The 21,114-nt window shown below is 42.2% G+C and overlaps 1 protein-coding gene across 1 annotated transcript in view; it reads left to right on the plus strand.

Moving 5' to 3' along the window:
- pald1a (phosphatase domain containing paladin 1a) overlaps nt 1–17,941 on the plus strand; it is a 57,261-nt gene extending 39,320 nt beyond the window's left edge. The window contains 2 exon segments of the mRNA XM_062526958.1: nt 7,538–7,693; nt 16,826–17,941. Coding sequence (XP_062382942.1) covers nt 7,538–7,693; nt 16,826–16,975 — 306 coding nt within the window. The 3' untranslated portion in view covers nt 16,976–17,941.
- Nucleotides 17,942–21,114: the final 3,173 nt, after the last annotated feature.

Here is a 21,114-nt window from a genome sequence, read left to right on the forward strand (position 1 = left end):
ACCTCTATTCTCTCAGACCTGTGAGACTCCAATTCCACTTTTATAAGAGATGTTGAGATTCTCTATAACTGGGTTTATGTGTGCTTAAGGACGACAAAGCTTAAGCAAAAGAAAAGAACGGATTGATTTCCCCGTCTTGCGTTAGGGCTAGGCGAAAAGCCAGGCCTCCTCAGAGAGTTGGGCAAGAGTTGTTCGCCTTAAGTCAAACAGACTCTGCAATTTTTGATGCGATTTTAGCCCCGAATCCATCAGATAATGACACACTTTTGACGTGGGCCCAAGTTCCTGTCTGACTTTGTTGTGTACTTTGAGCAGGTTCATTAGGCCAAATGCATGTCAGGAATGTTTGTCAGAATTATTGCAGTGTGAGCTGTTGAACGTATGCAAATGCATCTGATTGAAACGTACAATGTGAGTCTAAGTACCATTATCATATGCAGCACAAGAAGCATGTCTTTAGCTGTATGTCTTCAATGTTGCCTTGCTGGTTTTGTCCGATTCTCTTTATAAGCCCTGTGAAAGATACAGTAAGGTAACAAAACCCTGGTAGATGTACTTGTTTAGGTGTTTATGAAGTTATACACATCTCTACAAGCAAGCAAGCAAGCAAACAAACTCCACTCCCACTCCCTCACACTTGGTTTATGTATTGAAACCAGCACTGTCACAGATGTGAGGCTTTGAGAATGGAAGCTGTTTGAGCTGTGCTTACAACAGTGTCTCTGGATCCCAGAGCAGTAACCCCATTATGGCCTCCCATCATCATGGAGTAGAAAGGGTATTGTTGCATTCTTGATGACTATCTTTTTTAGTCCAGGTGCCAAAAGATCTCACAGAAAAGGCTGGAGTGATTCACACACTGACCAATTTCACTAGACAAAGTGCAGAGCAAGTTCAATTGAAGGGAGCAGACGTTTCAGCCATTCCGTTCAATGGTAGCATCTTTTCTCATATCGCCATGACAAACTAGACAGAAAGTTTGGACATCTCCGTTAGAGAGTCTTGGAGGGCAATTTGCCTTCACCTCAGCTAACAGTACCTCTCTGGCTTTTTTCCCCCCTTCATTTTTATGTGCTGTGATATTTCTCAGGAATGTCTTACAAAACGTGATCTGTAGCTCTATACTGTAGAGTGATCTTTAGCGCACCTGTCTGTTGGTATATTTCCAGAGCTTTCCGGGAATACACATATGTAGCAGTGTGTATATATAGAAGGGCTTCTAGGAATGGTTCAGGAGATTCTTTATATGTCCATAAAGGGATGGGGGAAAAAAAGAGTGAAATTAATCTTTTTTGGTCTGTTCAGACCAGAGACCAGGGGAGGTGTATTATGAAAGAAGCAGAGACCAAGGGAGGTGTATTATGAAGGAACCAGGCACCAGGGGGGGGTATACTACGAAGCAAAATGAATGTTTTGTTGAGCTTAAAGCCTGAAGTGTGTTTCAATTGGACAAATTGTGGTGAAAAGTTCGAAAGGAATGATCTTCTTTGAAATGTAACATTTCAACGTCTTTGTATAATGGTTCAATTGTTCTCTGTTAAATGTAAACAACGTGTTTCAATGCACCTCTGGCTTTACATTCTACTACTTATCTGGTTTTGTAGTATCCCTCTGTGATCCACTGAAGCCTGTAGGAGAGCTGAACCCGACTGCAGTGTTAGTGTTACTCTTAGGAGTGTAAGTCGGGGTTAAGCCGTCGCAATGTCTCCACATCAACCTGTTAACCCTGGCAAGAGCGTCCTGTTGTAAGCTGGTCCAAGACTTCTTTCCCCTCTCCAGGAGTTTTTGAAGTGCGTTGGTGCATGTTGATGTTATACTGTATGTCAGACTCACAACACGCACACACACACACACAGGTGAAAGGCATAGTCAAAGCAGAAGATTCCTAGTCACCAGGGATACCCACCACACATGGACAGGAGATTGGTGGCTGGGGTACAGCTTTTGACAGTCACACTTACAAACCCAAAGTTTTTTTTTCCCCCAGCATTTTTGTGTGTGTGTGTGTGTGTGTGCGCGAGCGCCTCGTCCTTGTCCAGTACTTCCAGCCATTCACCCTGCAAACTGCACAAACTTCCCCTGGAACCACTGGCATGGCTCGACATTCATCACAGAATCCCCGTCCCTCCCTCTTTCCCCAGCTGTGTCCTGGCACCTTCTCGTTCTCGCTCTCCGTGTGTGTGATCAGTCTGCTTCCTGCATGTGGCGCCAAGCCATTGTGCCTATTTTAATGAGCTTCGAGCTCCACTCTCCCACCTGCCATACTCCTAATGGCACCACTTTGCCGTGATTATGGGTTGCCAGCGTCCAAGTGGGTGTCCGTCACAGTTGCTCATCTGTGGCGGCAAGAAAAGAAATCCACGACGGTGTTTTTTTTTTCAAAAAGGGCGCAAGAGCCAGCACAGTGATGTAACATTCGGCTCTGCTGAATTGCAACTCTTTTGAAATGGAATGTTTCGCCTGAGAAGTTTTTGAAATGTTTTGCTTCTTTTCTGGATTTTCCTTTTTTCACCTTTTTTAATAAAGCCAGAAGGATTTATTTTTATTTTTATTTGTTTATTTATTTTTAAATCCGTCTTGATGACTGTGACTGTGGCACTTTAAAGAGAGATTTTGAAGTCAGGATTTCTTTTAGCCTTAAAGTGTTTTCTCTGCCAGGCTATAGATAATGTAGGTAGTCATTTCCTTCTCAAATTGATGTCATTTCAAAACTGCACCACTTCAACACACATCAACAAAATTACTGTGACTAAAAACCACACATGGACATGCTGTAATACATTATAATTGCCATGCCAGATAAATAGCAGAATTACCATAATTATTCAGATAAATAGCCAAATTATCATAATTTTAATGGTATTCTGTCAAAAATAAGTTCCGAAATATAGCTGACCTCACTGAACTGATTTAGCAGAGGAAAAACTTGAGGTATGCATCAAACTAAGTGACATCCTACCAACAAAACATCTAGGTACAATTTAAACATCATAACTGATTAAAACATTTTCCATAAATACGTATGTATATATGATGATGCAACTTAACCAGTCTTATTTAAATTACATTAATAAAAACTACTAAGTATTGTAAGGAAATATTTAACCCTATGTTGGCAATACTTTTTTTTTCTCCAGATGTCCACTTTTACCATTTCAATTATACATATCTAAAAATAGTTAATTACCCATTAACATGAAACACTTTTTTTTTTATCCTATAGTGCATGTAGATTACACAAAAATATGATAAATAATGATATTTTAAGAAAGTGGTACTCATGTTGACTGAAAAGAAAAAGTAAGCATGTGCGTTAATCATACCCTACCTTAATTGCACATTTCCATATTTGGGAGTTTTCAAGACCTACCCTCCATAGGAGGTCGCATTGCTATAACTTGCTTTTTTGGTCTTTAGAACTCTAACTTTCTCCAACTTCTATCTCTTTTTAAACCATAAAGACAAAAATGATGCTCAGCCATAGTTATGTTTCAAATATGACCAAACAAGGCCTCTTCTAGCAGAGCATACCACGGTGAATGGAATGGGTTGGCTAATGAATACGAACTCATTATTCAGAACTCATCTGTCAGAACTTGTCTCAGAGTTGTTGACTCATTGGAGAGCTCTCTAGCTAAATAACAAACGAGGAGTTCTAAACAGAACACAGACCCAAGATGGCTTTTGTTTGGTTGTGGTATGGCTGACTAAGCTATGACTTGCTCTCAGATACCCAGTGTGCTGGCTGCCACTCTTCCTTTTATGAAGAGTGCATTACTTGGCCCTCAGTGCCTTGCAGTGTATTTCTTGGCACCAGATCTCTTACCTGTTGTCAGAGAAGTGGTTGTCTCTCTGTTGGAGCCTCACAGAGTTGGTGAAATGTGGTTGATTTAGTCCAAGGACAAGAAATTAAGCCTTTTTAGGTGGTGTTGTCCATCACAGGGATGATATGCTGGACTTTGAACATTCACAACACCCTCTGGTGTGGATAGTAGGCTGCGTTCTCATATTGACAAAGTAAGAATGAATAGCGACATGCTTTAAATTTGATAGCATTCAAAACACTATTCCACATGATCAAGAGATGTTGATTGACATATCAAGATGTGTATACTGCATGGACTTAAAATGGCACCTTTGTCACCTTGCAAGCCATTTTTAGCTTTTTCACTGCGATCATTCTGAAGAGACTTCATGAAAGACTTTTCTGACCATCATCACAAACACGTCCATCTTGTCTACTCTACAGGGTTTCTTTGAGAGCGGATTCTGTTTGCCCTTGATTGAGTGTCAGTTTGTGGTGGCGACTTTCGAGGACTGAATCCCTCCCGCTCGCGTAATAGACTCCCTCCGCATTTGATGTCAGAAAGCGCTCTGTTTGTTTGGCAGACATGTTGGAATGCTGGGTTGGTAACTCTAAACGGTCAGCTTCCTGTAAGGAACCACACATTTGCCAAATGGCTTCCAGAGGAGATTTTGTATAATCTGCAGTGTGAGTTCTGAGTTCTCCATTTCCTCAAGAAAAGTCCTTAATATTCTCTCCCAACTGCCTTTTATTCAGGATGGCTATAGTATGCACATTGATATATTACCAAAACTGTTTTCTACAGTACAGATGTGTGTGTGTCCGAAATGCGGGCCGTTCGTTTGTTTGTTGATATGCTGATAAGAATTATGTGGTAACCATGCCAACCATGCCAACTCATTTGCTGGTAAACCTTATCAATTTTTTACCTCTCAAAGCTCTTATTTTTGAACAGGTTAGAAAAACAGGGCCAAAGTTCCCAAAATCCTTGGTTAAGCTGAATACATCAAGAACAGGTGTCAAGTCTTAATACTTGAGGAATCTTTTGTGTGTAAAGATCATGGCTTTTCGAGTGGATTTTGTGTTAAAGATGGTCTCCAGCAATTTATTACACCTGAAATCTCTTCTCTTTTTTAAGTATACTTTCTGAAGTTTCCATGAAAAACCCCCTCATAGGGGGGCCATAAAGGACAGCAGTTTAAATGTGCATATCGAGGCTATGATTACTGTAATTAACTGTACATTCAAAGTAGAAATCCTAGGCCATGACATTAGACGTATCATGAGCCAAATAAGCGGTCAGTCAAACATAGTGAACATCCTACAGACATGTTAACATGGTGGTCTTTCAAAGTGTTAAAAATAGATAGAATAGCAGCAAAAGATGTCTTTGTATTGAACAAAATAAACATGTTTTTAATAATTATCTTCAGTGCTACTGGCAGTAACCTTTTCCAGTAAGTCACAATATTGTTTCCTCTTGCACGATTCAGTGAAGTATGCGGTGACAAATCACTCTACACACTATGTACAGTGTATATATATAAACACAGCAAAAAATATTTATTTTCAACACAATTCAAGTTGACCTTCAGGGTCATCAGAAGCAACTTGAGGCACTGACCTTCACAAGCGTGGAACCTCAGAGATTCGCTGCAAGGCAATGCATGCTGTGGGTCTGCTCTGCTTCGCTTCACCCCAGATATGAATGATCGCCTGGTCATAAGGATGTGTGAGAGTGTTGAACCATGGGTGATTCTTCCATTCCCTTCTTTCGCCTTTGCCTCACTCCCTGTGGAGGGGGTGCTAATGGAGAGTTCAGTGGCTAAGAGGAGGAGGTTGAGGACGTGATCGATGGGGTTTCTCTCAACACTGCCCTTGCATGCACATTCCCATGTTGCTTGTTTGTGGTCATTAACTGGTCGCTGTTGGATGTTTCACCCCCACCAGTTTCACGGCTTATATAATAGTTCTGTCTACAAGTATTAATAAAAGGAGACATGGACACTACAGATACAGTTATGGGTAGCTATATGCTATCTGGAGAAGGCCAGACTGGCCGAAACATTATCGCCTCTATAAAGTAATTAGCTTACAGTATAACACGGAGTGTGCAGCATCTCTCTCCTTTAGCTAGGTTACCTTTAGCAAAGGTGTATCAGTGTGGGGAGAGTGTTTGCTACAGCTGCTATGCCAATGTAGTTCATATGGAAACTCGACTATCTATCATAAGCTGAAACACATACATTACAAGGTCTTCTCTGACCAGACAATATTCTAATTGGAAGACCTTTCATGAAGTCACAGACTAGTCTGAATGGCTCCGTTTTGCTTTTCTTGAACTGTGTTTGGAATCGAAATGATTCCATCTTCACAACCCCTGATAAAAAAAGAAGAAAAAAAATCAATCAAGCCTGAATTTTTGATGACATTGGAGGGCACCCTCAAAGACTTCATCACACACACTATTACATGCTCGATTTATCTTCCATTTTTTTGACTGACACAAGTTGTCTTCAAATGATCTATGGCTCGAATAGTGTTTTGAATGTAGGTCAAGAACAGGCCTCAGTATTCAGAGGTTGGGCACTTCAGACACAAAGCCACTGTGACTGGTCTTATCTTTCGGGTGTTTGTCACCTCATAACAATGTTTCGCTGTCCTTAAAATAACCGCTAACAATATATGTGTAGACCCTTGCTGACCCTCGTGTTTTTCAAGTGAAGTTGAATGCCTGAGGAGTTTTTTTTCACTTTCATACTCTTGCCTTTGCGATGTCAGAGAATAATCGACATGCACTAACCAACTAAACGGGAAATTACCAACATGTCTGCATAGAAATTGAGGTGAAAGCATTTAAAAAAGCATTTGCATTCTTTTGCAGAAAAGAGCGCCACAAAGGGCATGTTTTTTTTTTTTGTCTGGCATTTGGCCGTGGCTGTCTAGCACATATTTTAGTCTGTCATCTGCAGGCTAATTTGCCATTTAGAACCAAACCTCATGCGGAAGCCACAGCCAGCGCTTCAGTGATGCAGTGAAGTTGTACTGGTCTCATCATAAGCATAACACGGAGCATTCCAGGCATAGTCTTTGCTATTTTTAAACGGCTGTGTTGTTTCAAGGTGCTCATTGTTTGCAAATGGCGGAAAAGCCACACAATTTGCTTGCAATGGTTGTGGTATGTGGCCCAGTGAAAGGGTTTTTTTTTTTCGGCTGTGATGCTGTGATGTGCAGTTTTAAATCGTATCCCTTCAAGTGTTAATCAGACCTCTGGATGGTATCAGTTAGAAGTTTTACGAATGTTTTAGACAAGTCAGTGGTGGAGCTCTGGTCAAAGGTGCAACTCCTGTCTACTATTTACATCTCTGCTAAATAAACATTTTATGAGTGTTACCCAAAGTGTTATTTTTTCTTTTTTTAATCATTTTTTATTATTATTATTTTTACAACACAAACTCACAAAGCATATGGTCAGAGCATGGCCCCAAAGTGTTGTCATGGTGATGTTATCGGTTTGATATTGATGAAGGTCTGTCATAGCTTGGATCAAGAGAAGCGTCTCTTAAGATGTCAATAGAAGTAAGAGGATGAGATTTTGATGTGTCCATCTGTGCTTTTACTGTGTCCACTTCAAATGCATGCAAGTTCAGACAAATTGGGTCCAAGCACCGAGTTCTGATTGGTCTCTCCTCTCTCATCTCCCCGCCCCCCTCCACCCATCTCCCCCTGCAGATCAAGAGTGGCAAGCCTGAGAAGGAGAGCCAGCAGCTGCTGCTGCAGAGTCTGCAGTACATGGAACGCTACATGTACCTGATCCTCTTCAACACCTACCTGCACCTGGAGAAGAAGGACTCCTGGCAGCAGTCCTTCAGCCAGTGGATGCACCAGGTGAGTTGTCAGTGACCACACACCTTTAGCAGTTCCTAATCACTAACATAGTGCTGAAGAATCAGTTGTTTATGGAGGAGGGTGTTTATTAAATTGGCATTGGAGGACCCCCTGTTCTCTTTGTGCTTCACTTCCACCTGCTTTACATACCTGACTGACCATATTAGTCCCACTGTTGACCACTTGGATAACCTGAATCCAATATAGACCTCCTGAAGTTTGCCTACAAAGAGGATCCAAGGCTACCATCTTTGCCCATATAAGGAGATCCTGTTGTTAATTGAAACTAACTACCTAAGGCAAGTTGCATTGCAAGTTAGCTTCTGGGGTGGCAAAATTCAAAGTGTGCCTTCTTAACATGCCAAAGATCACAGTATCCACTGGAAGGCAGAGGACAAAAGTGTGTAGAGCAAAACGTCTGCATTTCTGATTTCTTCCTCCCCACGAGGGTTTAACAGGTGCATTAATTCAAAATCTTCATCTTATTTTCCCCATAGGAAAAATCTCAAGATACCGAATCTCATTATATGGGGCAAAGATGGTAGCTTTTTTGTAGGCGAACTTAAGAGGTCTATGATAAGGGTATAGAAGGGTAAAAATGGTTGAAGATCTACAATTATACTCACAATGGGGTATGTGAGGACAGGGACACCATGGAGTAAGGGCTTGAAAGGCAGCAGTAATTATGGACGAGCGGAGACTTCTATTTCCAAAAGACTTTATCTCTTGGCTAGTCATGAACAAAGAACTTGCCATACTAATTGTCAATTACCAGTTGTCATGAACCCCCTCTGCCCTCAGTGGATGTAGATTAATCAAACAAAAAAAAACATTTCAGGGTTTCATTTTTAGCCTCTGGGAACATAGCATTTACCCTAATTGTGAAATCGCCCATTTATTGAAGCCGCTACGATACGGCCTTGAAGCCATTGTGGTAAATTGGATAGATGGATACATGTAGATAGATAGATAGATACTTTATTGATCCCCAAGGGGAAATTCAACAACAGCTTGATGCAGAACACATGAAAAAGACTCCTTATCCCATTCATGGTTGAGCTAATTCTCTTTTTCTAAAATTACATGGAAAGTGGAGCTCTGTTTTGAAAGGAATAGCGACCCATCTGTTGCAGAAAGCAAAGCAAAAACCCAGCTGTTTCTATCACTCTACCACTCTAATTAGCCGACTTCCTATTTAACTACTGATTGGCGTCACGTCAGGAGTCATCCCCACTCGTTATAAGGGCATTAAACAAATGTGGCAACAGCAAACGGCCAATGAGTAGCTCATCATGGTCGTCCGATCTGCATAAAACTCCTTTAGTGATCATGAAAGGGTAACCCAGTTTGTATTAAAGGGGCTTATGATGATGATGATGATGATGCTAAAAAAGACAATGGAGGGAGAAGTTGAGAGAGGGATAGGGTGGGGGTGGCGGTAGGGGTGGGGGGTAGCAGGAGGGGTGGGGGGTAGCAGGAGGGGTGTCTTGAAAAGCCTCTAGTCAGCTTTTATTCTACCACACAAGCGAACGTGTGGCCAGCGTCCAGGATGGGCCATCTGATACCAATGTGTACAAACCCTCACCGCTCACCCCCTCCCTCCTCGCCATAATCGGCCTCTCTAGCAGGATGACTCATTCGGTCTCTTCCCCTTCGCTTCATCCATGGAAATCTCACTGAAGCAGAGTCATGGAGGCGTTGGTGCTGCCATGTTTTGGTGAATGTTTGTCTGGTAACACAATGTCAGACCATTACGACACCTTTTTTATGCAGGGGGAAGCTCCTCCATTACTGCGAGGTTGACTGACTAGTAGGTTTTGCATCATTGGGAACCAAGCATCAGTCATATGTCGATGATCTCATCCCATTTTTTTTTTTTTTTTATATTATTTTTTTTTATTTGGAGCAGCTTCGGTGGTGCCTTTCCCTGTGTTCTCTGGAAAGAACATCTGAGATGTTGTGGGGGTTTTAATTGCTTGAGGTTTGAAGAAAGCAAATCCTCAGGCCTTGCAGATGCACCCCATCTAAACAGAAGAAATTCCCTCTGAAGAATCGACCGTGGGAACAGATAGGCTGATACCAAAATCTGTTCTCAGATTTTCTCCACTCCTCCAGAGTCTCGAAACCGATCTTTCTGTGCTGTTTCTTTGTATCAGAGCTCGTGGTTCATTTTCAGACTATCTACAAACAAACAAACAAACAAACAAAAAACATGTTATAACCTCATGTCAAACCTCTCATTCCCCAAACTCCTCCTCCTCTTTGTCCTACCCCCCCTGTCCCTACATCCCCCTCCTTCCGCTAGCCAGTGTGTGTGCCGTGAACCGTAACCAGAGTTTCATTTGGATGTGGCCACTGGAATTTACAAGCTTATTCTAGTCCTATTGTGGCCTGCTTCTTCACACGTTGAACTTCATAAGGGACTGGGCCCAGTGCTTTGGTTGGTGCATTAATCGTCGAGCCTGGTTTGTCCAGCTGTGGCTCTACAGTAAAGCGAAAGAATTTATGAGCATTCCAAATAAGCGATTACCGCCGCTACCGCCACAATCACCCGCGACTTCCCCTGCGCTCAACCCTGCCCCCCCCAGTGTGAAGTTATTCTCCACTTCTTGGATTTCTTTCTCGTCCGCTTGCCTTGTTTTTAATTTAGCTTCAGGCACAGACTTTTATTTAAATGAAACGATGAAAAACCTAGATTAATGGAGGGGAGAGCACTGGGGACTTTCTTGTGTGAGCATTAAATTACAACAACAGCGAAACGTCTGGCCAAAGGCTATCTTATAGACTATAAATCATAATGAATCTTTTATTTGGTTGACTTGAATCTGCGTAATGGCCAATCTGAAACCTGTGCTTTGTGTGCAATCACAACAGTGGGGATTCGGGGTCTCCATTGTAAGCAAAACATTATCAGTGAAATACAGCTTGTTACAGCTTGTTATCTAAGCCAGTATTAATTTCCTCGACTACAAAAAGTGTGTGTGTGTGTGTGTGTGTGTGTGTGTGTGTGTGTGTGTGTGTGTGTCTGCTCTGTCCTTGTTGGATTTTTTCTAACCAATGAAAAGTTTCTGTGCACACACGATGTGGCCAATAGTGTGTTCCATTGTGACGAGAAGATTTGTAAGGTTTCATTCATCGTACTCTCAAGAGTTCGAGGTTTTCGTTCTGGACTGTTCCGGTGTTTGTTAACTTCTCCCTAGACCATCGATGACCCATTTCATGACAGATGTGTTCCCTCCCTTCTTCTACTGAAGGTCTGCAGCGAGTTTCTGCCCTTTTTTCCCCCCAAGTCTTTTAACTTGTCCTTTGCCTCACTGCAGTGGCCCTGGGCTTAAGAGGAGTATTGTTAGGCCCTTATTAAGTCACTCACGACCTAGAGGAAAGAGGCTCTTGAAGTGTACGATGAGACGTCCTTTGCGCAGCTTTAAGATACATCTTTTTAAAGGCTTTGAAGAAGGCTGAATCCAGTGAATGACCAAAACGGGTAAATTAAGTCGTGAACCCAGAGCCCTTTTGATGTGTTGCCTTCAAATTGTACCAGCTGCTCTGGCTCCATAACAGGGTGGGTAATTAAATAATGTTCCTAATTCCTACTTGGCAAAGGCAGTTAGTTTAGTTTGCTAATTCACTTTCTTCTCCCAGACTCAAAAAGAACAGCCGTGCAAGTAGACCACATGAAACTCCCCAAAAATTCAAAGACTCAAAATTACTTGTTGCTTCCCAATCAGATACACACATCGACCTCTTCACTCCCCAGGAGAGGTGTGTATCTTCAGAAGGATTATTCTGGAATATATAGACCATCTTGTGTCCAAAAAAACGATTGGGAGCGACGCCAGTGAAAATAAGCTACCTGAGCAGATTTGTGCGTGCTCAACACGAGTTCTTCCTCACTGTATGAGACGTAAACAGGCAGCATGATGTAGTGTAGTGTGTCAGTGTGAGTGTGTATCTGCCTACTGCCAGGCTGTTGCCCCATTATACAGCATAATGAAATGCACCCAGCACTGAATAAGGATTTACAAAGTCATAAATCTTCAGGCTGAGATGAGTACAAGACAGCTCCTTCAAGTCCCTGTTTGGTATGCAAACTTTCAGGCACTTGCAAGAACTTGACTATGTCAAGGCTGTCCTCATTACTCTGGAAAGCGCAATGTTCTCCAAAAGCCAAGGCCGCATTCAAATGTTGCCAGCCCAATCAAAATTTGTTCATGCCAGACTAGTGTCAGTGTGCGATGCTCAGTCTAGGCCCGGTGTTCTCTTCCAAACGAGATGTAGACAAAGTTTTCCATCATATTGAATGTACTCTGCTTGTGTGCCCTCTTTGTATGGCGCTGCCCCAGTTTGCCAGGGTGCATTGTCCGCGGCACGCGGTTTTTCAACCGCCCCGAGGGCCGCAGAGGCCCGCCTCGTTATTCCGAAGCGAGAGGAGCCGGCGTCAAGCCCAGACCTCGCCCACCCGCCTCATAGGTCAAGGGTCACCTGTGCCAGCAAACACTGTTCAATTCGGGGGCAGTGGCCCTCGGGGAGGAACGGCGTTACGCAACCGTGGCACCGACCGACGGGCGGGGCGGTGGGGATGGGGCTGCAGGCCGGTCGTGGCGTGGCGTGTCGCTTACTGTGCCGCGAGCACAATCTGTGCCGCTCATTGCCCCCGCCATGCATGCCCACTGATCTCCCTTCTGTTGTTGTTTGTCTCATTTTGTTTGTTGTTGTTGTGGTGGGGACTGGTGGCGGATGGTGGTTACACTGGGGAAGGGTTTCTATTGAACAGCTGTTGCTTGAAATCTGAAAAAAATAACAATATTAATAACAATAGCAAGTCTGTCTTCAGGAAGCCTTCAGGAGGCATACGGACAGCATAGTCAAAAGCCACCCTCACTTATTCATTGTGTGGGTGGTGGGTTTTTCACCGTGGGGACACTATCTTCATTTTTGTAAATAGACCTTCGTGCTTTTCTCTGTTTTGTTGTGGTAATTATTCAGTTATTTCAATACGTAACCCTAAGAGCGCTACGAGAGAAATGAGTCGTAATCGTGGAAGAGCAGATGGTCAAAGGCTTTTGTCCTGCTGCAGTCCCTGTGCTGTGCTGAGACTGTAGGGAGGGAGGTCTCCATAGATCTCCCTCTTAGACACACGTACTGTACAGTATATACTTGCACGTACACACACGTACACACACTCATGCGCGCACGCGCACACACACACCATTGGAGAGTCCTAATAATGGGTATTGGTGTGTGAGTGAGAGTGAGAGGACCTTCAGTACGAGAGAGGCAATGTGCCAGTTTGACTGGCTATTGTCCCCATGCAGACCCGTGTGTGTGTGTGTGTGTGTGTGTACACATGAGTTCTCCAATCAGCGTCGGACCACACACTGGACACTACAGGCACACTGAGACAACACTGCTATATGTGGAGCTGCATTGACACAAAGCCATTACAGTCCTGACAGGATACACACACACACACACACACACACACAAAACGTCTTTCTATATTTCCCTCCCTCCCTCACACACACACACTCACACCAAAGCCCTCACTAGCACCAAAGCAATTACAGAAAGCTGAAAGCTTCTACAATAGATGTCACAAACTGCCTTATTGTCTTCATTCAGTGTCTGTAGTCGGCCAGTTAGTAAATCTGAATTTATTACGCCACCTCTCCATTTAAAACATTCAACTCAAGGCAGGGGCTGAGTTACTGTTTCTGCCTCTTCTCTTCATTCTCCGTGTGTCTGTGGCCACCCTGCCAATCATTCTGCATTCAGCGTAGAGCTGAAACAGACAAAGGTGATTCATCATTTCAATTCTCAGGAGTGCCACAGAAGCAAGAGTGGTCTGGGTCATTGAAAAATGCTTTTTTTTTCTCTCTCTCATCTTGATCGATTGTTGCACCTCAGAAGTGCAATATTTTATTTTGATCTGGAGGAATCCATTTGAAAGAATCCATAGTCATATGGCAAGATAATTGTATATTTTTCTAAACTCTGAACTCTTTTGTTTCAAAGAGGCAGATTGATTGCCCTAGGCTTATGAATACAACAAGCGTGACTTTCCCTGTACAGGAAGAAAGACTTGGGACACAGCATAACCATCTCAAGTGGAAAATTCAGATATCAGCATATTTGATAATTTCAGGCCTTTTTTTTCTCCCCCAAAAAGTCAGTTCAAGATGACGAACCCCATGCACTTTCGCCAAGTCACTGAAAAAAAAAGAGGCTTGCAAACAATGTACAGTATTTGTTTAGTCCGCATTTTTCTTGCGTCGCCATGGCATCGCGCGAGGCCCCGAAGGTCATCCCCCCGTGGGTTCAGTGGGTCTGGCACACTTGTACACGCTGTTCTCGGCGCTCTCCCCTCTCTGACTTGGCCCCACAAGCTATAATCAGCATGTACGATGGCTAAGTGCTGCTCCAAAACCGCAGGGGAAATGTCATTACCGGCGGCAGCTATTGTGCAGAGGCCGAGAGTCGTTGTGTACCAGGCAGGGATGTGGATTGTGATTGGGGGTGATGGGGGTGGTGTGTGTGTGTGTGTGTGTGTGTGTGGTGGTGGGGGGGGGGGTCTCTCTCATCATGGCCACATATTCCTTTCTTTCTACACTTATTCCTGCCCACAAAGTAAAAGACTGCCGTAAACAAAACTGAAGCTGATTGCTTCAGGTAATTTCGATGAGGCCAGAGTGGTCTCGCGCCGTTCCATTAACGCAATCTTGTGTAGCCATTTCCATCAGGCCTGAAAACAAGGTTATGGAGAGGTAGGCTTGGGGTCCTCACCACTCTAGTCCACTTCTCTCTGGATCAATCTATGCGTATGTCTGCCTGATGAAAGTGTGGTGAGGTTGAGCTGATTAGATGCCTCCATCTGAGTTCACAAAGTCACAGCTGCCTGTGGAGACCAGAGTTGTTTACCATAGTAGCCTGTACGAGATGGGAAGTTTAATCATTGAAAACATTTAGGATGGGAGTCCGAAGACGGAGGGGGCTTACATGGTACAATGAGATGAATTTTGTGTTTTTGTTGAGGTGATGGGTTTTTTTTTTTTGTGTGTGTGTGTGTGTGTTCAATGCTTAGCGATACTCCAGGTGTCTCTGTGTGTATGTACAGTGTGTGTGTGTGTGTGTGTGTGTGTGTGTGTGTGTGGTCAGGCAGTTGCTTTTCCCATACAGTATATCAGACTTGCTGGGATGAACTTCGTTGGTGGTTTGTGTTATAATGATTTTCCCACCAGCCTTTACACACTTTAACACACATGCACACACACTTAAAACACACACCCTTATGGAGTACCCAGCAACAGGCCCTGCATCAGCCAGGGCTCACACCTCGCACCTTCAGTGTACACACACACACACACACACGCACACACACACACGCACACGCACACACGCACACGCACACGCACACGCACGCACACACACAAGCTGTGGCACTTTTAATGGTGTGTTTTCTCCTCTGAGCTGCACTGAGGGTCTTTACCCCAACACACGCACACACACACACACACACACACACACACACACACACACACACACACACACACACACACACACACACACACACACAGCCCCCTTTCCCAGTAATTGTGTCATGATGGGACCAGATGTTGCCCTCGCCTCATTTCCAGTATTAATGATGTGTGTGACCTGTGGCGTTCCCTGGAGAAGTGTCCCCCCCCCCCCACACACACACCCCAAATCTTCTGAGCAAACCTCAGTTAATCTCCCACAATGCATATCGGATGGGGTGCTGAAAGATGGACTGTGGGCTAATATGTTCAGTGTAGAGGAAACTTATGTTTCACTTAAGTAATGAGTTTTGATGTTAACTCTTGTTTTTTATATATATGCTTTTTGTGAGCGAGCTTCATTCCTGTTTTTTTATCTAGTACTTACTAGGAGCCTATGCACTGACGAGGACAATAGCCACAGTTACTGGCGCAGATCCTCTCTTGGAAAATTACTTAAGTAATGAGAAATTGGGTGTTGCATAACTGCCCTTAAAATAAGTGATAACTTTTGTTGCATGCAGAGTGTTCATTTAAAGTTCTGTAATGGACGTTCAGTGGATGTATGTGCACTTGTGTAAGGCAATTTTAGATTGAAGTGGACAGTCTGAGAGTCAGAAAGATGACTAAGCTGAAACAAAGTGTTTTTTTGTTTGTTTGTCTTTGTTTACATTTCTTTAGGAGGGCTAAAATCTGAAAAGAAATATGCTATAAAGAATGAAATACACACAGTCTGGCATGTGTGCATATAATCAAAATGTGGGCAGCAAACAGGGACATGTTTATGAACTGCTCCTTCAGAAATACATAATTATGGCAGAATCAGTTTCACTTTTGTGAGCTAGAATTGCATATTGCAATTACCTTACAAACAAGAATACAGTCGCTGACAAAAGTATTGTCACCCCTTTAGAAATGTTGGCTTTCAAGCAAAATACTCACAAAGAAAGCATGCAAATGAGGACCATTTCAATAGTTCAACACAACTGAAACAACAATTGGTTTCCGCAATATTCAACACAAAATATCAGAATGCTACGGGAAGTGAATACTGTCAAACTGACATGGTCAAAAGTCTCGGCACCCCTCATAAAAAGTGTTTTTTTTGCACTGATAAAAGCACACTTTTCATTGGTAAAATCCAGTGCCAAGGTTATGGGTTGTCAGACCTGCGCTCTGGTAGCATTCCTGACAAATGTCAGTCCATTTAAAAAGAACAGTAGACTGCACTTCACTAACCTTACAGTTCAATGGATTTCTATGGAGGGCATGATGTTTTCTCCTCTTGACTTTCAAGTATTTGAGTGACTTCACCTACCCCTTTCATATGCAGCTGCTTATCAGAGCCAGAGGAAGCCAAATAGACCTAGGTTATTGCCATGGCTCAGTTTAGACAGGGTGCACTTTTGAGAGTATGCTTCATTCTTCCTCATCCAAACATACTGCTGTTCTATAAAACAGAATACTGAATTTGTGTTTTGCTTAAAAAACAACATTCCAGACATTTTTGTTTAGTTACTATAGTCAATGCACGACATCAACACTTTTGGCATTGATGTCTGGTCTCGCTCAAGTTTTGAGATCTCTTGTCTAACTTGTGCTGTTGTGTGTGTGACAGGTGGCGTCACGGGCAGGTGTTTACGACCTTCTCAACCGTCTGGGCTTCTCCGAGTTCGAGAACCCGAGGGACTCGCCACTCGCCAGCCTTCGTCGCCGCTGGCAACAGCAGAATGCTCAGTCGCTGCCTTTTCGTGGAGAGTTCATCTGAGAAGCTGAGCTTGGGAACTGTCTGAAGAAAAAAATGTCTCCTTAATTTTGCAAAACGTAGTCTCTCTCTTTTTTAACAATGTTGCTTTTTAAGAAGCTGTTCTTTTGTGTTTTAGTTTTTTTTTTTCTGTTCACTACTGGTATGATTTTTTAAAAAATGTTTAATATGAAGGACTGTTTTTATGTTTCTATAACCTGCCATTTTGTGAAGAGCTATTTAATTTGCTTACATGCATTTAGCCTTTGTCTTAGCTGTTAAAATTTGATTTAATACTTTTTTCAATGTACATCCCATTTCACAATCTGCCATTCACTGCTGCTACGTAGGAGCAGTTTTGAAGAAGTTGATGATCATTCCAGGTTTTATAGAAAGAAAAATGAATGAAACAAAATCACTCCAACTGAGTCTGATATGACCCTTTTTGGCCCGCACGACAGGATGTACACCTACACTCTGTACCATGATTGAAACCCCAAACGTGTGTGTGTGTGTGTGTGTGGGGAGTCCAAGTGCGGTGGGCTCAGCTTCCGTTCTCCAGTTCCTGCTCCATCTCGAGCTTTTGTTTATGAGCAAATTACAAGAGACAGAAAACAGATTGAGGGTTCCAACCTTCAGAGATTTGAGACTGATACTTGTGGCCTGCCTTATTCAGTTTGTCTAAACGTGCCTCTGATCATTTTTTGAGTACATTTGCTTCTGATCGCACATTCTGACCGTGGTCCTGTATTGTAGCCGTTCATTTAGTTACTTTTCCAATGTTCTTTTGTTTGCCCTTTGTACAACATGCAATTGTGAATCGATAAACAGATTATACAGTATGTATGGTCGTTTGCTGTATGTACTAAGTGAATACAGACGATGATGTCATGCGACTTTGCAGTAGGTTTTGGCTAAATTAAAGAAATGGTAATGACTGTGCGGTTATTCTATAAAACGATTGCCATACAGCATCACCATTAACATGAACTATGCCCTTTAATCCATGGGACCTCTTACGGCTTTGTGATTGGTTTAGACTTTGCTCTGTGGAGGTTGCCCTGGAGAGATCTCCTGATGGTCCATGTGTAGTAGACCTATGACAGGAGCCCATAGCCAGATCAGTAATTATGGGAATTGCCTCCACATTTAAGAACCATGTGCAGGGACTAATTTCCTCTTCACCTTTGAATTATGAACACAGACACACACGCACACACACACCACATCTGTAATAGCTTGTAAAAAAATCCCTTTAAAGTACAGTGCTGACATTATTTTAATGATCTTCAACATTGTGTAGTACATGAGAAAAGACCAACCTCTCTGCTCTGAGCTCATCGGTGGACTCCCACCACTTAATCTCGTATTAAACCCGACACACAAATTGGAAAACGGGCAAAGAAAATAGAACCTCAGACACAAATACCTTCTGCGTCAGAAATCCTTTTTCCCATGGGAGACTTTCCAGGCCTGCTCTCAATAAAGTGTGGGGGTATATTCCGCAGCCATATGGAGACGTCTTAAAGGCCCTGCAGAGATGCTGTGGTGTTGATTACCCGCCGCCTCCTGGCCTCAGACAAACCCGTTCTGTGTGATGTCATATCCTGGCCCCCATCTGGAGGTTCTGGAGGGCAAGTAGCTTATTTTTTTATTATTATCATTTTTTTTGTTGTTGTTGTTTTATATCCAAGACCCAGATGCTGTTGAGCGGGCACTGTATTCTGGAGTATCCCTTGCCAAATGGATGGTGATATTTACGTGATATGTTTTTGATCAAGAAAGTACACGCCCTTGCGGATATGCATTGGTGACGTAGGTGCCATTACTTAATAGTATTTTTTTCACTGTCATTGTTAAGCATTTTTTTGGTCAAAGTCCATTTCCATTAAGGTTGATAGTGTCAGTCTCCACATTTCTTCATATACTGTAGGTAGTGTAACAATAAAGTCTTTCATCTCAATTGACATATGACATACACATTTCATACGGTCATCAAATATATGATTTTAAGTCTCATGGTAACATTTCCTGTACCAGTGTGTGGTAAATGATAAATGTGAGTTATAACTTTAAAAAAACAAATCTGTACAATGCATTGTTGTCTGAAGTATTGCACGTACACCACATTACATATATCCAGTGGCTCATGTTCTCCATTCGGCAATCACATAACAGTTTGTGCCAACGGGATAAACATGCAAGTTATCAACCACTTCCTATTGTTTCATTCCTTGCATTGATTTGTTGAAGGTGCATTCCTTCAGCCCATCCCTTTGATCACCTATGTGCCATCAGGTTGTGCGTGTTACCTTTCCATGGTGTGAGTTCTAGAGCTCAAGACTAGGGCCTAGAGTGTAAACCAGGTCATGTAAGAGCGGCAACCATTTTGCACTTTGTTCGTGACTTGAATCGAAGTATGAGAGGTGATGCCACAAATAGACCTCAAATGTGAAAGAGTGTTTAAAATCACTAACTTGTGGAGTATTGCGTGAATGAACTTGCACAGATTAAGTCACTGAAGTCCATAAAAAGACAACTATGATAGTTCTTTTTTTTTTACACTCCGTGAGATCCAGGTTCTTTCATCGCCTGTTTTAACTAGCCTTATAGCCATTGCTTGCTGCAATAATGCTCTAGTCTACGTGATCACTTTTATCATCTTTTAAGTTTTAATTTGTTAATTGATTTAGGAATACTGTCAATTTTTGATACTTGATGAATACAGAGAGTACAGCTAAATGTTTAATAATGAATTGTAGAGGTATTTTTAATGTACCTTTTGCTGTATGTGTCTTTCAGTGATTTATTCATTATAAGTTCTGCATGTACATTTGTAATTTAGAGATCATAATTTGATACTGTAGTTTTGAATATGTCTAATATTCTCTTGCAATGTCATCTTTGTTTTACATAACTAATGACCAAATTTACATTGAAAAATATTCAAGCTGTATTCTCACTGCTTTGTATCTTAATATCATAATAAACATGTTTCATAACGCCTGGCTCAATTTTCTATGGAACAATTTTAGATATTTTAGAAGCACTCTACAATAAAAAATGGAATTTATACAAACTACCCTATTTTGAAGAACAGATGTCAAATCCCATCAATGTGTCACAGTTAATAATTTCAAATTATCTTCACACACACAGGGCCCTAATATGAATGGTGGGCAAAAGACCCAGTCTAAACTCCAACTAATGCTGGCTTTACACCATACGATTTTAAATAATTTCACTGTCGCTGATTAAATGTCCAAAGTCGGAATGAAATCATTCTAGATCGTTTAGTGTACGGTGCCAATCTTAGCAGTTTTAAGTCAGTCCGAGTCAGTATTTTTCTTGTCTTGGCGTTAAGACAATATCAAACATGTTTGATATTATCGCAAGTTTTTTTAGTTGGGGCTCATGCAAATAGTGACATATGATATGAATATGAAAAACAATAGTGACTTCTCTCCAACACCAAACAGGAAGGGGCAAAGTAGTTGACAGCTGTAGCACATAATGGTAATTTATAAGAAGCTAAATAATAAATCATTAGTCAGCTATTCCACATGATTCCAACTCTAAATTGGTTAGGGATGTCACACATGAAACAATGCTGCAGAAACATGAAAATATGACTGATATAAGGAATGTTTGAAACAATGCTGCAGAAACATGAAAATATGACTGATATAAGGATCGTTTGAATTCCTGTTGATATCCATTGCACGATGGGAAATTATTTAAAGGGATCTAGTTGCAGTGTTGTAAATAGTGACTAGTCTGTGACTTAAAAACTATATGGCTTATCTTGTCTTGTCTGATAGGGTCTGAGACTGTCTTTCAAAAATCCTTTCCAAATCTTTGCAAAGTCGTTCGGTGTTAGGATGGCATAAACACCTGAACTGGGAACTTCTCAGTTTGAAGTGGGGACTTTGGGAGAGCTCCCAGGAAAATGTTTTGAAGTCAGTCAACATAGTGAACGCTCTCACTACGGAAGTGGGGAATTTAGAAGTGGGAACCTTCCCACTTCCAAGCCATATGAACACACTAAAGTTCATGCACAAGAATTTTGTAGATATAATCTTTGCACTTTTCCATCTTGATTGTGTGATAGTGCCATCTGTTCTCTTGTCCCAGTTTTCAATAGAAATTGTCTCTCAATGCCC

The sequence above is a fragment of the Sardina pilchardus genome, chromosome 22 (assembly GCF_963854185.1).
Source record: "Sardina pilchardus chromosome 22, fSarPil1.1, whole genome shotgun sequence".
NCBI lineage: Eukaryota > Metazoa > Chordata > Actinopteri > Clupeiformes > Clupeidae > Sardina > Sardina pilchardus.